Source organism: Nothobranchius furzeri, chromosome 18 (genome assembly GCF_043380555.1).
Source record: "Nothobranchius furzeri strain GRZ-AD chromosome 18, NfurGRZ-RIMD1, whole genome shotgun sequence".
Lineage (NCBI taxonomy): Eukaryota > Metazoa > Chordata > Actinopteri > Cyprinodontiformes > Nothobranchiidae > Nothobranchius > Nothobranchius furzeri.
Genome location: NC_091758.1, coordinates 9,859,446 through 9,876,775, shown reverse-complemented (window position 1 = coordinate 9,876,775; position 17,330 = coordinate 9,859,446). Strand labels below are relative to the sequence as shown.

The 17,330-nt window shown below is 46.7% G+C and overlaps 2 protein-coding genes across 4 annotated transcripts in view; one reads left to right on the top strand and one right to left on the bottom strand.

The window, feature by feature from the left end:
• LOC107391633 (transcription factor IIIB 90 kDa subunit) overlaps window positions 1-17,330 on the bottom strand; it is a 133,155-nt gene that overhangs the window by 78,902 nt on the left and 36,923 nt on the right. Inside the window, exons 7-11 of one of the 2 annotated variants that reach the window (XM_015969022.3) lie at window positions 8,635-8,784; window positions 3,541-3,634; window positions 3,325-3,451; window positions 1,857-1,896; window positions 1,599-1,691 (exon numbers count right to left, since the gene is read on the bottom strand). In XM_015969022.3, the coding sequence (XP_015824508.3) occupies window positions 1,599-1,691; window positions 1,857-1,896; window positions 3,325-3,451; window positions 3,541-3,634; window positions 8,635-8,784 (504 nt within the window). The remainder of the gene's footprint in view (window positions 1-1,598; window positions 1,692-1,856; window positions 1,897-3,324; window positions 3,452-3,540; window positions 3,635-8,634; window positions 8,785-17,330) is intronic. The other variant, XM_015969023.3, reaches the window with a different exon arrangement.
• On the top strand, window positions 14,113-17,170 carry LOC107391634 (BTB/POZ domain-containing protein 6-B). 2 transcript variants are annotated; one of them, XM_015969025.3, is made up of 5 exons: window positions 14,113-14,566; window positions 14,677-14,986; window positions 15,119-15,209; window positions 15,304-15,422; window positions 15,734-17,170. In XM_015969025.3, the coding sequence occupies exons 2-5, from the start codon at window positions 14,778-14,780 to the stop codon at window positions 16,764-16,766; spliced, it is 1,452 nt and encodes a 483-aa protein (XP_015824511.1). In that variant the 5' UTR covers window positions 14,113-14,566; window positions 14,677-14,777; the 3' UTR covers window positions 16,767-17,170. The 2 variants fall into 2 exon arrangements, with proteins under 2 accessions (XP_015824511.1, XP_015824510.1); XM_015969024.3 differs by having other exon boundaries at window positions 14,113-14,986.

The window sequence follows — 17,330 nt, the reverse complement described above, 5'->3', positions numbered from 1 at the left end:
AAATCCACTATGAGAGTGAAAAATAAATACTGTAGGCACAGACGGGCTACAACTTCTGGGTCAGTTTTATACAGATCGTTTCATTAATTGTCTTCTGTCGGTGGAATCTACACAGACATGAAATCGCATCACTGCAATAGTCTTTTATTTTGAAAATTACCAGGGGTTTTAAACTGAAATAATGTGATTTCCTTTCTAGTTCTATGTTAAACTGCAGAAACTGTCGTGTCCCAGAAGCGGTCCGTGGCAAAAATAGCACCTGATCCTGTCTTTAGCAGTGTGGCGAGCCGCTTCTGGGACGCACCCGAAAACGTCCGCATCACAGACCCCATCGACTATAATGGATTCTGAAAGTAATTAGTTACCTAGCCAAATAACTACAACATTACTTTTATGCTCTATGATGCAGTTATGTTCTTTATTATCTATAATGTCAAAGATTTTTGAATGATTCTTACCATCTAGAACAGGGCCATTAAAGTCCGGGCCTCGAGGGCCTGTGTCCAGCACGTTTTAGTGGTTTCTCTGCTCCAACACTTCTGATTCAGTGGTTGAGTCACCTGTGCAGCAGCTCATCAGGCACTGCAGAAGCCCGTTAATCACCTGCTGATTGAAATCGGGTGTGTTGAAGCAGGGTTGAAACTTACGTGCGCTGGATACGGGTCCTCAAGGCCGAACTTGAATAGCCCTGATCTAGAATGAACCTTTCAGATATCTGAAAGGTTCATTTAGTAAGAATGTTCTCATGGGTATCAGGGGCGTTGTTTCTACCAGGAACAGAAGACCTATAGATATCTGGAATACAAATCCAGTCTGCCTAATTAATGTTAAAAAGAGCACCACAGGTTTTTAAGGAAACTGCTATTGTGTCAACACTCTCAGCGTACTATAACTTGTTTCTAGCATACGATGCATATCGGTACTTCTTCTAGCCGTTTATCAGTCAAAAGCTCCAAAATAACAGAAAAAAACTCTTTCAGTAAACGGCAGCTGACAACTTTTTCAAGGGGAGTAGCAGCGCTTACATTTTCCTCTTAAAGCAATGAGTATGGGGGTCTGCAGTGGACAAAATACCTCAGAAACTACCTTGTATCACTCATTACTCGCCCATATGTGGATACTGTGAGATTCCAGTAGATCCATGCTGCATGACCCATGTGAGCACAATCCTCTGCATAATAGATGCAATCAAATCATTTCATTACCATCTCATGATGGATGTTCAGTTTCATCTGGTCAAGAAAGTTCAGCAGTATTACGGTGAATGGTATGATTTGGCCCACCACTAATTGTGCTTGAGGACTCTGGAGAAACCAGCTCAGTGGCCTAGTGGTGTCCGCCCTGAGACTGGGAGATGGTGGGTTCAAATCCACGGTTTCCAAGACCTTAGAAATAGGACCTCTCTGCTTCACGCTCAGCATGAAGGGGTTTGGTTGGAGGGTTAAACCACCAAATGGTTCCCGAGTGCAGTCGTGTCTGCAGCTCACCGCTCCCCCAGGGGAGAAGACGTTTCACCAGAGTGAACTTTAGCTCTAAACCCCTAACCCCCCACATCAGCAACAATAACAAGGTCCAGGACGACCTCTGACCCCACTCACCCTCCTTAGCATAAGCAGCGTACACCCCTCTCAACTTGGGTCTGCAGCTCTCCAGCTCCGCATCTATCTCATCCTGGTAGCCCAGAAGTTCATCTGGCAACAGCAAAGAAGGAGAAGCCAAGTCTGACTGATTTGTACGGAAACACAAAGTTCAATACATGTGAAGAGGCCCTTTTAGGCTCCTCAGGCTGTTTAATAAACTGGTTTTAAATGTTCCTAGAGAATTCATTTGAAAAGTCTGATTATTTACATTCATACCTTCAACATCATCGATCTGTTTCGTCAGCTGTAGCTCCAACTGGAAAGAGACACAAACCAGAATCAGACCCGAGATCAGAGACAACAGGATCGCCCATCTCAGAAATAAGAACAGAGACAACTGCTATGTTAGAATAAATCCGTCCGTTTGAGATGATGTACCTTATGGATTAGGGCATGATTTATGTACATCATGGCGCGGCATGAGCGGCAGCCAGCAGCTCGCACTTCTTTACTCCTCTTTTTAATCTTTGCTCGTCTTGTGTGGCGAGTTTTAAATGCCCTTAAGGTGGACGTATGTTCTCACACCCGCGCCCTCCACACGAGTGCTTTTGTGTCGTTTGTGTTGAATTTTTTTTAAAGCTTTTGGAACTTTCTGGGAACGCACTGGGAAATTCATCCAGCTCCATACAGGGATCAGCTCTTGGCGTCGCCTCACTCGCCTCCATTCTCCCCTCTTTAACCCAATATGTGAAGCACCGCACCAGAGACAATAAGACAACCGACCTGCTGCATGCTAATGTCAAAAAATGCACACACCTCCATCCCACTCCCACCACTCAGCTGCTCTGATTACAGTCTCATACGTCTGATCCCAGAATACACACCCCGGGTGAAAAGGGAACCTCCACAGAAGAAGTGTGGTCTGAGGAAGCTACAGTACCTGGGTGATCACCTCAACAGTGAACTGAACTGGTCCAACAACACAGATCCTGTATACGAAGAGCCAAAGCCGCCTCCGCCTCCTGAGGAGGCTGAGGTCCTTTGGAGTTCATTCCCATCCGCCATAATCCTTCTGTAGCTCTGTGGTTGGCTCTGGTATTCATCCTGAAGTGGTCCGCTGGGGTGCAAGCAGCTCTGACCAAGACACGAAGCTAGTTAAAAAGGCCTGCTCGGCTCGGGGCTGCCCACTGGATTCAGCTGAGATGTGTGAGAGGAGAATGGTGGCAAAGATGACCTCCATTTTGGAAAACCTCTCCCACTCACTGTATTCCATAGTGGAGCCCATGGACAGCTCCTTCAGTGAAGACTGAGACATCCCAAATGTAAACCAGAACGCTCTAAATGTGTGTGCTGCTGTAACGAGTGAATTTCCCCACTGTAGCATTAATAAAGTCCATCCCATTCTGTTCTAATATGGTCTGTAATTGTTTTTTTTTTTACATTTAATTCTTAATTTCCTTATTTTACTTTACATTTTTAAATAAACGTTTGTGTATTTTCAGTGTGAGAAACTTATATGAACAAATTAAGTGTCCAAAGCAAGTTGGTCAGAAGTCATCTTAAAGTGTGAGTCACACCATGGGCGGAGACTCATTTCACCCACACTACCGGTTAGCTTGTAAAGGAGGCGTGGCCTGGCCTACAGAGCACGGCACGAAGGCAGTGAATGACAGCAGATCTCAACATTGACATGAATAAACATATTTTATTTTGTTTCTCTTTTAAGTGATGAAGTAGCACCGACCTGTTGGGCTTTTATCTTCTTTAATCCGTTAGTAAAGCATGGCGGGTTGCATTCCTGTTCCAGGTCCACTCTCATGAACTCCTCAATAGTCAGATGGCTGGTTGGTGTGTCTTCAAACTCTATCAGTCTGATTCAAAATAGAGAATACACACACATACTTTACAGAATAAGAAAGCACTGAACACCCAGTTGTACAGTTGGTGAAGGTGTCCCCACCTTTTTCTCAGTGTCGTCTCACAGACTTTAACCACGTTGATGATTTCTTTAACGGTGCGACAGAAGTCGTGTAAACGAGCCGCCACGAGGAGAGCTGGAAGAACACGTTCAGCAGTCCGATGAGTTCAGCTTTTACTTTGTGTCCCAAAACATTTATAATCCATGCATGAAGAACCAGGGTGGGGCGAGAGAGACGGAGAGACAGTTCTGTTCCTACACCATTAAGACCTAACCAACAGAGCACAAAGTCTTATTTCTTACACAAAAACACTGTTTCACTAAGAGCAACACCAGCATTATGCAGTGAGTGGGTGTGAGAGGCTTGGGGGGTGGTATATGTGGGGGTGGGGGGTCATGTATAATGTATTAGACATGCCTCTCTGAGGAGGCGGTTAAAAGATGGATGGGTGTTTCCTCTCTCTCAGGAGGACGAACCAGAGCAACATCTCATCCTTCATTCCATCCAGTCTAAAAGGCCCACCACCTTAGAGGACACATGGAGTTGTAGCCGTTTTGGGCGCATGTGGGTAAACTAACCCTAGCCAGCTCAGTGGCCTACGAGCGTCCGCCCTGAGATTGGCAGAATGTGGGTTCAAATCCAAAGTTGAGTCATAAAAAAATGGGACCCAACGCCTCTCTGCTTGACACTCGGCATTAAGGGATTGGATTGGGGGGGTTAGACCACCAAACGGTTTCCGGGCGCAGCTGTGTCTGCAGCTCACCGCTCCCCCAGGGGATGGGTCATATGCAGAAAACGAATTTCACACACCAGTTTGAAAGCTAGCGGGACTTTGACTTTAAGTTTAACGGGCAGGTCCCTCCACCTCCATCTTGGCTGCATCATGCATCTAATCACTCCCAGAAAATACGAAAATGGAGCTGAGAGCAGGGCTGTGAGGGTGAGGGCAAAAGATTTACACCCAACACGCTGAGCTGATGTTGCTACAAACTACCAGGCGGGCGTTTTTAGCCAGAAAACGGCGGTTTAGCTGCTACCCTCTGCCTTCTAGGCTGTAATGCGTTTAGTCTGAGGATGCGGCTGAGGCCTTCCCTGGAGCAAACAGGAGGGGAAGCCGCCAGCGCTGACGACTCATCTGCTACCTGTCAGTCAAAAGGACTCGCCCCTAATTATTAATCATTCAATCTTTAAATGAATCTAAACGGGTGTGTTAGAACACACAGGCAAAAACACTACAGTCTGCCTCTCACCTTTAGGCAACAAAGTGATCTTTAGATTCTTCTACCCAGAAATAAATTCAACTTTACATCCTACTCATGAGCAAACGTCTCCTCCCGTCGAGTCATTCAGCTCAGTGATGTCTCTGATAAGAAATCAATTATTCAGGAAACGCAGCAGAGGCTCAGAGAATTACAACGCTAGACATGCGCAGACTAGAGAACACCCGGGACGTCTCTGCTGGTGACGAGTCAAAGCTGCACAGGTCCAGGTCGACAGCATCCAGATGCAGCTCAGCTGTTTCCAGGGTATCCGCAGGTTTAAGGGAGCCACATTTAAGACTATTTAAGACCTTTTTAAGGCCACTTTGACCAAATTTAAGCTATTTTTTAAATTAAATTTAAGCTATAATTTCCAGCTATTGCCTGGATCCGGTGCTAACCACGTCGTGAACGTTGGATTAGCCATCCAGTTACCATTAATGTTGCACTTCCCCATGGCGCAAACTCCCACTAGCGTGCTCATCTAAAAATAGCCCCCTTTCACAACCGACCGAACGTGTACGGTTCCGCTCACGCCAACATCGTACACAAAACATGCTGACCACCAACTAGAAATTCACGAGAATTTTATAGAAATAAAGGATTCTTGTTTGTTGGGTCTTTGGTAATTTAAGACCTTTGGAAACTATTTAAGGATTATTTGTCATTTTTAAGGATTTTTAAGGCCTTAAATTTGGAAAAGCACATTTAAGACTTTTTAAGGACCTGCATATACTCCGTGTTTCAGACCAGGAGGAAAATCACATCAGCTCTGCAGTTTCAGGCTGATTTTCAGAACAGTCAGCTCCATAAGGACAAGCGTGTAATTATGTTTATAATGCTTTAAACTTTACATTATTTACATGGAATTATTTGGTTATTTATAAGACTAACCCTCACCAACAGCTAAACCCACCATTCCCAACGGCTACAGTAGCCAAGTCCAACAGGAAGAAGTTCATAATAAATAATAATAATACATTCATTTAAAAAGTGCTTTCCATCAAAGTGCAGTACAGCTGTCAGTAAATACACTCGTTTCAGAAAAAGTACACATTTCATTAAATTAACACTACCAAAACTAGTAGTCTAAAACAATCATGAAGTAAAATAGGCATTAGCCATGGTGTTCCATCTACCTAAAAACCACAACATGATAAATGAGATGTGTAAAAACATGCAAACAAATGTGCCTTAGCTTCACTTTAAAACCGTCAAACGTGGACGCCTGCCTCGTGTCCAGAGGCATGAGGAAAACGCTCATCTTCTCCTGCACTCTGGGTACAGCCAGTGCCTTGAGACCTTAAAACTCAACCAGGTACACACAACCAGCTAGAAGCTAACCGTTAGCTAAATGTTAGCATTAGCAACTCCACAACACAGCAGAACTCCCTCAGGCTTGTGTTATTTGCGGAGATAAAACATCGACGTTGTCAAACAAATGGAGTCAGTGGTAGAGTTGCACTGCTGTGAGATTATGGGTAGGATTAAGGATAGCTTTACTTTCATGGAACCAGCGTCCCGGTAAAGTGAAATGTAGTGTCAGCACAACCTCACCAGGATAACACACAGCGCATGAAACACAGACAGGAAAACGGCGCCTGCACTGTGCTTCCTAGAGGGAACAGAGTTGGCTTGTAGGGAAGAACACCTCGGACATAAAAGCACATGTTCAGACAGTTGCTACATCACTGAACATGAGGTAGGCGGGAGGGGTGGGAGTGACCATGCATCTGAGGAAGATTAGCAGCTACTCATCAGCGTGGCTTTTAACTTCCCTTGCCAGGAATTGGGAGGGAAATTTCAAGGACGCACAAGCACGCTGGAAAACTGGGAGTATGAGCGTGGTTGTCGTGTGAGAGCATGCATGTCTGTGTAACTAAGTCCGTGAACTTTCTCTAAGTTCAGCTACAATGTTCGTTGTCTAAGCTTGTCCAAAGAGTCCAAGATCCCAGGTGAGTAAAACGGGGAGGAAGGGGAAGAGCTTCTGTCTACATAAATATCCAGGAGGTTTTGGATTAACAGCCGTCCAAGGCCAACGTGTGGTGGCCACATTAAGACAACAACTGTTTTGGTTCAGACGGAGCGAGTTTTGTCTGCCTCAGTGATCTCTGGTCATTTCCAAACAGCCGAATATAGGGTTAGTTTCCAAGCTGAGCTGTAAGCTTCAGCAACTTCTGATCCATTTTGTGGACAAGTTCTGAAACCAAAGCCAGTTTGCTAATCAGATCCAGCTGCTCATCCAGCGACAGACACAATCTTCCACTCCAGGAATCCATCATGTATCCAGGTTTATCAATGGAATTTAGAGACCAGCTGACCAGATCCAAAATCAGAGAAATTCAGCGGAAAATCCACAGAGGCACTCTAAGTAGGAGAAGAAAAAGATCCAAGTAAAGCAGTCATCCAAGTAAAGCCTAGTTTATACCTATCTGTCTATGACAGCTCAGACATGTCACGCCATTATCAGTTGTTGCAAGGGCTCTCCAACAGGCCCGCAAGGACAGACAAAGTAGAGCCCACTTGTCTAAAAGTCCATTGAAGGCAACGAAGACTGCGAGCCGGTGATTGCTCGGGACATCGCTTCTACTACCTTCATCAACAGCACCCCCATTCCGCCTAAAACAGAAAATGAGAGCCGAACGTATCTAGCAACAGACACGGAGCAGATTGAAGAACATCTCATGGAAGAAGTCTGAAGATGTAAAACGTTCATACACCTGTGACTGAAGGAGTACCAAGATACGCAGCAAACTTTTCATTCATGTCAGGAAATTATAGTAAACATGAGTTTAGAGGTGGTGACGGCGTGGACAGGTGTGTCCGTGTTAAAAGTCTCTGAAATACAAATATAAACACACTAGAGACGTGACAGCAACGATAGCAGGGCGCACCAGAAAGGAGCAATGCCCTCTGCTGTCCTGGCAGAGATTTGGTTCTCAACAACGACACACCAGAGAAGCACAAAGGGAAAACGTCTCCATCAATACGAGTGCGTGTTAGCTCAAAGTAGCTGACGGGGAAGTGTAAACTAGGCTTTAGACAGCACAAAGACAGGACAGGCAGTCCACTTCCTGTGTGAAAACTGCAACAAATGCTGTTGCCTGGCAGACTAAGAGGACGGGGCTGGTAACAAACACACACACACACACACACACACACACACACACAGGCTCAAACGACATTGTGACATCATAATGGACTAGCTAACATCGTGGTGTACCACTTAGCCAACAGCGATGGCAGATTTCTATTCAAATGTAGTGCAGAGTTTTTACCTGAAGAGGGCGCAACACTGGCAGAATATTTAAATTTGATCTAAGATCCACTAAACTGCCAAATTACTGAGTGCACGTGTCTACAGCACGACTAGACACTCTTATGTAATGTATCAGCGAAAGAGGTTGATTTGGGGGTGACTTGCTCTTTAAGCTCGTGAAGGCGTTCAGCAACTCTTTGGTTCTGCCTTGTTTGGACTAGCTGTTAGCTCATCGGTGTTGTAGTTGTAAACTTTATTTCTCCTAACTAAGGGGGTTCGGGAAGAAAGCCAAAAATGTTATAATTATTTTAAAAAGACTTTAACATTCCTGGAAGAGCCCTATTCCCCAGCCTACCCCCCACCAGGACACCCAGTTTCTGTGTTAACAGATTTACTTCCTCATCCCAACTCTTCCTACTAACTCATAAGATCTGCAGCAAAGGATGCTAGTAGCTTAAGTAGCTAACAGCATGGCTGGCCTCAGAGCCGCTGATCCAAGGTTCTGATAAGGGAAACCGGTCCCGTGGAGTCCAGCAGAAAGGCTTCCCTGCCCAGATGTCCATGCTGTCTCGAGCCTTTGGACTGCTTGGACAGTAGATGTCTCCTCCTGTGCTCACCTGCTCCACAGAGTCCCGACGGCCTTCTTCCTGTGTGAATCCAGTCTCTCTTCATCCTCTGGACCAACCGCAGTGCCGTCATGGAGACGTCATGGTTCTTCTCACCAAACTCCAGCATTTGGGCAAAGCGGGGAATATAAAGGCATGGGTCTGGTTGGTGGAAGAAGTTGTAAAACATGAGAGGGAGGACTTGGAAAGAGCTTTAAAGTTATTTTTTAAACAATTAATTCAAATAAACCACAAATGTGTAAAAATAAATATCTTCTGAGTAAAACCTGCCTGGCTGTGCAGTATTTGGTTTGTTTAGGAGAATAATTTTAATCACTAACAACTCCCAAAACACTTTCTTCCTGCATTTCTATATCCTCTGGGTTTATTTCTTAAGTCACATCTGTGAGAATGTTTTAAATAACATGTTATGATGACGGTTATTTCCTGTGAACGAGAGCCAACATGCCAGTGGGTTTCCTGTGACGCCTGGTGAAGGTAAACGGTCATGTCTGACATGGAGGAGGTCCAGGAGCTGGTTTCAGATCTGTTCTTAGTCCATACACCTCTCAGGATCAACCTCCAGCCAAAACTCTGCACAGTAAACAAACCGTGAGATTGAGGAAACTTTAGCTCAGCTTTGGACCAAAACAAATCCCCCTGAGGACCCAAAACTCTGGAAGTCCTTTGGCGTAAACAGTTGTAAGCATGGATAGTTACCATCCTGATCGTGTAACTAAAGCCCCGTTCATGCTTCTCGGTGTGCAGGGTCACGGAGAGACGCAACGCCATCGTGCATTGATGCAAGCGCTCTGTGACATGCCAGCAGTGAGACTTTCCGACAACATTAATGTTTTTACAACCTTTACTGAAGAATTGCAAAGATGCACAGCTAACTTTTAATTCGTGGAATGAGATTACAGGAAATGTGTGTCTGAAGGCGGCTGCTGCATGAAGAGGTGGAGGACAACAAACTGTGGACCAGAAATGTGACTGCAATGGTGGAAGCAATTTGTCCCCAAAGTAGCTGCCGGCTTCTGATCCGCATCCTTATGAAAATACAGCGGTGTATTCTAGGAAATTTTTGACCAAGGCTAGGCTACAAGACACCTCCCGTGCATCCTTGCTCAGCTAGCTAAACGGCTAACAAATGGAGAACAGACGCCTCGGTAGAACATGAACATTGGAGCACGCCTTTGCGGTTCCTGAGGATGTATCTCCCAGGCAACCGGGGTGGGGCCAAGACATCAAGGCGAGGTTCCTTGACATTAACTCATTCACTTTCCTGGTCAGTAAAGCCCTTTGCTGCCAGCAATTTTCAAAGTTTGGATTTAAAATGACGACTTTTGTCGTCAATGGCAGTGATTGAGTTAATAAATTGTTTTTTAAGCGTGTTTATGGCGCATGTGTTCATTACATTTGTGTTTATAAATACATTGTTTTTTTAAGCATGTTCATTGTGCCTTTGTTCAGTGTTTATGTTGCATGTGTTCATTACATTCGTGTTTATTAACTCATTCACTGCCAGACGTTTCCTGATCAGTAAAGCCCTTTGCTGCCAGCAATTTTCAATGTTTGGATTTAACATGACGACTTTTATCGTCAATGGCAGTGCATGAGTTAAGAAGCACCTCATGTTCTATTGTTGCAACTACAACCTCCACACACTAGATGTCGCTATGGTGTTCATGTTCCATATTCAAACTTTAAAGTATATTTAAGCTCTGGAAATATCCATCAAAATGTTGTTGAAAATGAATAAATTACGTCCAGTCTTTAAAAATATTGGTGGCTTCGTAATGTACACTACCGGTCAACAGTTTAAGAACGCCCCATTTTTTTCAGTTACTTATAACAGTTTAAGTCATTCAAGTCTAATGAATAGCTAGAAATGGTACAAAGTTAAGTGGTGAACTACCAGAGGTTATAAAAAGGTAAGGGTACTCATAACTGAAAAATTATGTACGTTTCAGAATTATACAAAAAGGCCTTTTTCAGGGAACACAGCTGTTCTGCAGCAATGGAGGTTGATCTAGCTGTTGCTACTAACAGGTGTTCCAACTTTTCTGGAGTACTTACAACCCCCTCTGTCTGCATAAAAGCAGGGTTGGAACATACTGTGGTACCAAACCCGTGAGCATCAGTTGAACAGTGTTGTACTGCAGATAATGGTGTGTTGCTACAAAAATGGTGAGAAAAAAGCAATTAACAATGGAAGAGAGACAGACCGTCATAACACTTAAGAATGTAGCAAAGAAAGTCGAGGTGTCGGTGAGTACAGTTTCCTTCACCATCAAAAGGCACTCTGGGGTAAACTCTGACAGGAAGAGGTCTGGCAGACCCAAAGCCACAACTGCATCAGAGGACAAGTTTCTGACAGTTAACAGCTTGTGTGATAGGCGGCTCACAGGACAACAGCTTCAAGCACAGCTTAATAGTGGTCGTAGTAAGCAAGTCTCAGTTTCAACTTGAAGAGAAGACTTGGAGCTGCAGGTTTGACAGGACGAGTTGCAGCAAGAAAGCCACTGCTAAGACGTCAGAGTAAGAGAAAGAGGCTTGCCTGGGCCATGAAACACCGCCATTGGACTACTGAAGACTGGAAGAAGGCATTATGGACTGATGAATCCAAATTTGAAATCTTTGGTTCACCACGCAGGACCTTTGTACGCCGTCGAGTAGGTGAAAGGATGGTTCCACAGTGTGTGGCATCAACTGTCAAACATGGAGGAGGAAGTGTGATAGTCTGGGGCTGTTTTGCAGGATCCAGGGCCGATGACTTGTAAAGAGCGAGCGGCACCCTGAACCTAAATGGCTACCACAGCATTCTCCAGCACCATGCAGTACCCTCTGGTATGCGCCTACTTGGTCAGGGGTTCATCCTACAGCAAGATAATGAGCCAAAACATAAGTCCAAGCTATGTCAGAACTACCTCAGGTCTCCAGACTTAAACTCCATGGAGCTGGTTTGGGATGAACTGGACAGAAGAGTGAAAGCAAAGCAACCTACAAGGTCCACACATTTATGGGAACTTCTGCAGCAGATACTTTCAGAAGAATCTTTGATTTCTATTGCAGAATGAACGCCACGAGTGTGTTCAGCTGGTATATCGGCCAAAGGTGGCTACTTTGATGAGTCAAAAGTTTAGAAAACATTTTGGTCTATAAATGGATTCCATGATTTCTTTTTTAACTGCAGTTTCTTATTTTCATGTCAGAGTGCAATGTGACATTAAACTGCATCGTTTCCAATAAAAACTGGAAAAATTGTGTTCTAAAACTTTTGACCAGTATATAACCATATAAATCGGGTCTAAGTCTCTGGGGCATGCCATGTTTCCTTCTGGTTAGCTCGGGGTCCTGCTCCACCTGATGATGTCACACTGGATGATCGGCTGGACAGAACGACAGTTTTTGCGTTACCCCCAAATTCCACTACCTCCGCTCCGGTCCGCCCCCGCCTTCCACAGCCGCTCGTTTCCGAACTCAATTTTTACTGGTACCCACTCTACAACGGCTCTGCTCTGGTGCGGAGACCTGAGGTGGGCAAACGAGCATGCGCGGGATTTTCGAGATCTTGCGATACAGTCCGAGCAATAAACGCGGAAGTTAGTTCCAAACACCCGTTGTGTGGGAGAAGCATCGAAATGAACTGTTTAATCTGCCCATCATTTGTGTTGAGAGATCAGCAGTGTTTGGATCAACAAAGGGTGACTACTTTGATAGTAGAAACTGTATTTATGGCTTACTTTTGTGCATTTAAACGTCAGCCGCCATTGATAGTCGTTAAAAGTTGTTAAACCTGTGCATATGAAACAAAAAACGCCTTTTGTTTATCGATTTATTGTGAAAAACGGAAGTTGTGCTTGCTCCTTTTCCTGTTGGGCGGTTGTGATTTCTGTCCATTTACTGCGGAGGTGCTCCGGCGTCCGGCAAAAATAGGATCGATTCTATTTTTGCCGGACGCCAGAACAGAGGGTGGCACACGGCGCCGCACTGCCGAAGCACGGCTGCAGTAGTGAAATTGCTCTGATTGAGTACAACGGGACCGATTTTGCTCCGGCGTTCGTGTCGGAGCGGAGCGGAGGTAGTGGAATTTGGGGGTTATCCTGGTTGAAGGAGGACAGGAAATTAACTGAGCTCATCTCCTTGAACACATTTAAGACCATATCGAGGGCCCTTGATATGGATTCTCTGTGTTGTAACTGCTTTCTATAATTTTGTTTACAACTAACTGTAACTGGGAAATGTCCTCCAAACAACTGAGATATCTTCTATTTTTAAACTCATAACCTCTGGTGAGCCTCCCAGTTAAACCAGTTTCCCAGCACTGGCTGCTAATTGGTTCCAGTGAAAAGCAGCACGATTAGTGTTCAGATCAAATGCACTTGAACAAAATAGCTGGTTCAGATTATGCTTGTTTAACGTCGTCTGTTTTAAATCTCAGAGCAGAAACTTAGTTTAGCTTCAGATTAATTCTTAAAAAGTACTTCATCTTTTTACTGACGGCCTCTGGCCTACTTTTTATCATCTGTTTCTTCTAATTATTTTGCCATTACCGTTTTCATGTGGAACTAAAATTAGAAGTAACCCTATTTTCTCTGCAGCCTTCAGACAAAGAGAAGAGGGGTTTTGGGTCCTGGTTGTGACCACAGAGTCAGACGTCTTTGAAGTGTCTCTTCTTAAAAAGCAGAGCAGTGGAAAGCTGGTAAAGTCAGCTGGTAATTAGATCGAGGCTGATCCCTTCCCCCTCTGCTCCATGTAATGATGATATGCCAGCTCCAAGTTTCACTGCAGCGTCTAATCTCAAAACCAGGCCGAAAGAAAAATAAAAAGTCTGCTGACCCTATGAGGACACACATTCCCTGCAGCCCAGTGCTCCTTCATTCCCTGGAATCTTGTTTTAGTTATTTTTCCCGTTTCTAATTTTAGGTAGAGTTCTGCCTCTGCACCACCCAGCACCTGAGCTACATTTAACTGATCATTTAATTACTTTTTACAAAACCTCAGGTTCTCATGAATGACTCACTAAGGGTAGAAATTGCCTACTTTAATGGTAAAGGGGCCAGAAAAAAAAGAAAAGCACTGATGGAAAAGATTTGATTCATCTCTAAAATTCTACTGATCTCTTATTTGTACATTTCTGTTTTGTAAATACACAATATTCTATCTTGTTTTATAAACTGTAGTCACAGAATTTCATGTGGAATTATCGTAGGATTTAATGTCATTATTTGTTGTCTCTCTAGATGTTTTACTAGTTGGCTCTTTATTCCATTTTATTGACTAGATGCAGATATGAGATGTAATAATATTATCAGAAAAAACAACTGATGTTACATTTACTGACCAGGTTAACGCTGCGGCTACAAATGACTCCCTTAAACATAAAAATGTGGTGGTGGGGGGGGGGGGGGGCTGCTCTTGGAGCCCGGTCCGGGAACTACGCCCCTGTTCGTTCAGATTTGTAGGAGGGGTCAGAGCTGAGGGGAGGGGTTTTTCAGCGGTGCCTCGATCTGATTGGTCCTCGGCCATGAGCGTCTGAGGAGATCCACGGAGGAAAAAGAATCAGTAAAAAAAAAAGAGCCGAGCTCGGAGCGGAGTCTCCTCACTACTAGCGAGTACTTATTTACCTCGGCAGCGTCCGGCCGCGGAACGTCGTAGCGGGCTTCGGCTTGCTCGTTATTCGACGTGAAAAGGCGGAGAAGCGGGAGTGAGGATTAGCGGAGGAGCGGGAGCGCCAGCTGGACTATCCGGATTAACGAGTCGCTGGAAAAGGGAAAACTAACAAGGATAAGAGGACATTCCCAGCCCGGTGAGGATGAGCTCCCTGCCTGTGGAAGAAGCCAGGCTGTTTGTGGTGAAAGTTGTGAGCGGACACCGCCGGAGTGGACCGTAACCCTCCGCACGGAGACCCCCGACCCTCCCGAGTGATCTAGGACACCGGGTACCGACACGAAGCTGATCCGCTGCTTGAGCCCATGCCCACGGCAGACTGCAGGCTGCTCCATCATGGCCGGATCATGAGGTGTTTGACTTTTCTTCTCCTGCTCCCAGAAACGCTGAAGAGGTCCAAGAAGGTCGGCAGGCTGCCGGTATGTTATGAGTCCATCCTAACTCTGTCCTCCCTGACGAGCACGAAGAAGAAGGAGAGGAAGATGGCTGCGGAGCTGTACCCCGCCAACACCACCGCCACCAACCTGGCTAGCGGCACCACGGTGGAGGAGAAGCCCAGAGAGGTGCAGCTGAGCCCGGCCGGCGGCGGCGGGGGGACCGCCGCGACCTCCCCCACCAGCCAGCTGAACATCACCAACAACAACATCGAGCCTCCGAGCTGGCAGTGCAGCCACCCCACGCTCCGGGAGAGGTGAGCCGCAGCAGCTTACGAGCTCCAGCGCTGCCCTGGTGTCCCTCGTGAGCACCTGTAGTATTTTGATTTGTCCCCATCCATCGCAGTGTCAGCTCCCTGACTCGTGTGTGGAACTGGTTTTTCTTCCAGGAACGCCCTGATGTTCAACAACGAGCTGATGGCTGATGTCCACTTCATCGTGGGGCCCTTAGGGGCCTCTCAGAAGGTCCCAGCCCACAAGGTAAAGACACCAGCCCATGATCTTTCTGCTCCTGCTCATTTGGCCACAAACAGTGTGAGTGACAGGCTGCATGTGTCTGCCCCCCTCCCTCCAGTACGTGCTTGCCGTGGGAAGCTCGGTCTTCTGTGCCATGTTTTACAGCGATTTGGCCGAGGAAGAGTCTGAGATCCACATCCCCGATGTGGAACCTCCTGCCTTCCTGATTCTGCTGAAGTAAGCCACTCCCCAGCAGCCCTCCACACACAGCCCGTCGCTTCAAAGTGTGTTATTACTCGCCCTGAGCCGAGCACCGGGGAGCTGTGGCGGCACGACGCTCCGTAATTGCTGCTTTTCTCAGGGCTTTTTGTTCATCTTCAAACACCTTTTTCCTCTCTTAGCTCTAGGGTTTGCACACATGCATACAGACGGCGTTTAGAGCTGATTCAGCTCCGTAGCTTTAGACAGGACGAGCACCCAAACATTTTATCCACGAGGCTGTAAACGAGATAAAGATCATCACATTTACGGCTCTGTTCTTGTCTCAGGTACCTGTACAGCGATGAGATCGACCTGGAGGCGGACACGGTGCTGGCCACCCTCTACGCCGCCAAGAAGTACATAGTCCCCGCACTGGCCAGAGCCTGCGTCACCTTCCTGGAAACAAGTCTGGAAGCCAAGAACGCCTGTGTGCTCCTCTCCCAGAGCCGCCTGTTCGAGGAGCCCGAACTGACCCAGCGCTGCTGGGAGGTGATCGACGCGCAGGCGGAGCTGGCTCTGGGCTCGGAGGGGTTCTGTGAGATTGACCTGCAGACGCTGGAAATCATCCTGAGGAGGGAAACCCTCAACACCAAGGAGGAGGTGGTGTTCGAGGCGGTTATGAACTGGGCCGCAGCCGAGTGCAAGAGACAAGGACTAGGACCCACAACTCGGAACAAACGGGAGGTTCTGGGCAAGGCGCTGTTCCTGGTGCGGATTCCTGCCATGAGTCTGGAGGAGTTTGCTAATGGGGCGGCACAATCTGATATCCTGACCCTGGAGGAGACGCACAATGTCTTCCTGTGGTACACTGCAGCCAAGAAGCCTGACCTGGACTTCCCTCTGGTGCCCAGGAAAGGCTTGTCTCCTCAGAGGTGCCACCGCTTCCAGTCGTCTGCGTACCGGAGCAACCAGTGGCGCTACCGCGGCCGCTGCGACAGCATCCAGTTCGCTGTGGACAAGAGGATCTTTATCGCCGGTTTGGGACTCTACGGCTCCAGCGGCGGCAAAGCGGAGTACAGCGTCAAAATAGAGCTGAAGAGACAGGGGGCGATCCTGGCACAGAACCTGACCAAGTTCGTGTCGGACGGGTCAAGCAGCACGTTTCCCGTGTGGTTCGAACACCCTGTTCAGGTGGAGCAGGACGCCTTCTACACGGTGAGCGCGGTGCTGGACGGCAACGAGCTGAGCTACTTCGGTCAGGAGGGCATGACGGAGGTGCAGTGTGGGAAGGTGACGTTTCAGTTCCAGTGCTCCTCGGACAGCACCAATGGGACGGGAGTCCAGGGAGGACAGATCCCAGAGCTGGTGTTCTACGCATGAGCCGCTGGCTGTACTGATGACTCTTAGCTAATGTAGCAGTGAGGACACCAACGGGCCTGGCTCCATCTGAGACTCTTTAAAAGAAAGGAGCTCTTGTTTGGTCTTATTTAATTTAACGTTATTTTTTATTTAAGCTGGTTATTTCTGCTGCCGGTGGCTACGTCACCAGCCGAGCCTGGCTCCAGCTCCAGCAGCAAGATCCCACCAAGAGCAGGATTCATGTGGTGTTCTGATCATAAAAGCAAAAAAGGAAGGCAGCGGTCCATCAACGACCGCTGTTTTGCACTTCAGACGACGGCCTTTTGTAAAATGCTGTTTGGCTGTTGGCAGCTTGCTGCTGGTAAACACCTGATGTGTTCTGTACAAGAAAGCTTCTCCAGCTGATAATAAAACAGGTCATTCTGGTGCTGAGCTGGTTTGTGAGGGGCTGCAGCGCCCCCTGGCGGTGAAGCTGTGAACTACAGCCTGGTTTCTCCTGCACCAGGGTCTCACACACACTCATTGTGAACGGAAACGTGAGAACTACGATGTCCTGGTGTGTTCAGGACATCAGATATTTCAGCC

Excerpts from the sequence above, each read along its gene's own strand:
- LOC107391634 (XM_015969024.3), top strand. The coding sequence starts at position 14,601 with ATGCCCACGGCAGACTGCAGGCTGCTCCATCATGGCCGGATCATGAGG. Across the intron at positions 14,987-15,118 it reads CACCCCACGCTCCGGGAGAG|GAACGCCCTGATGTTCAACA; the intron begins GTGAGCCGCAGC and ends TTTTTCTTCCAG. Across the intron at positions 15,210-15,303 it reads AGAAGGTCCCAGCCCACAAG|TACGTGCTTGCCGTGGGAAG; the intron begins GTAAAGACACCA and ends CCCTCCCTCCAG.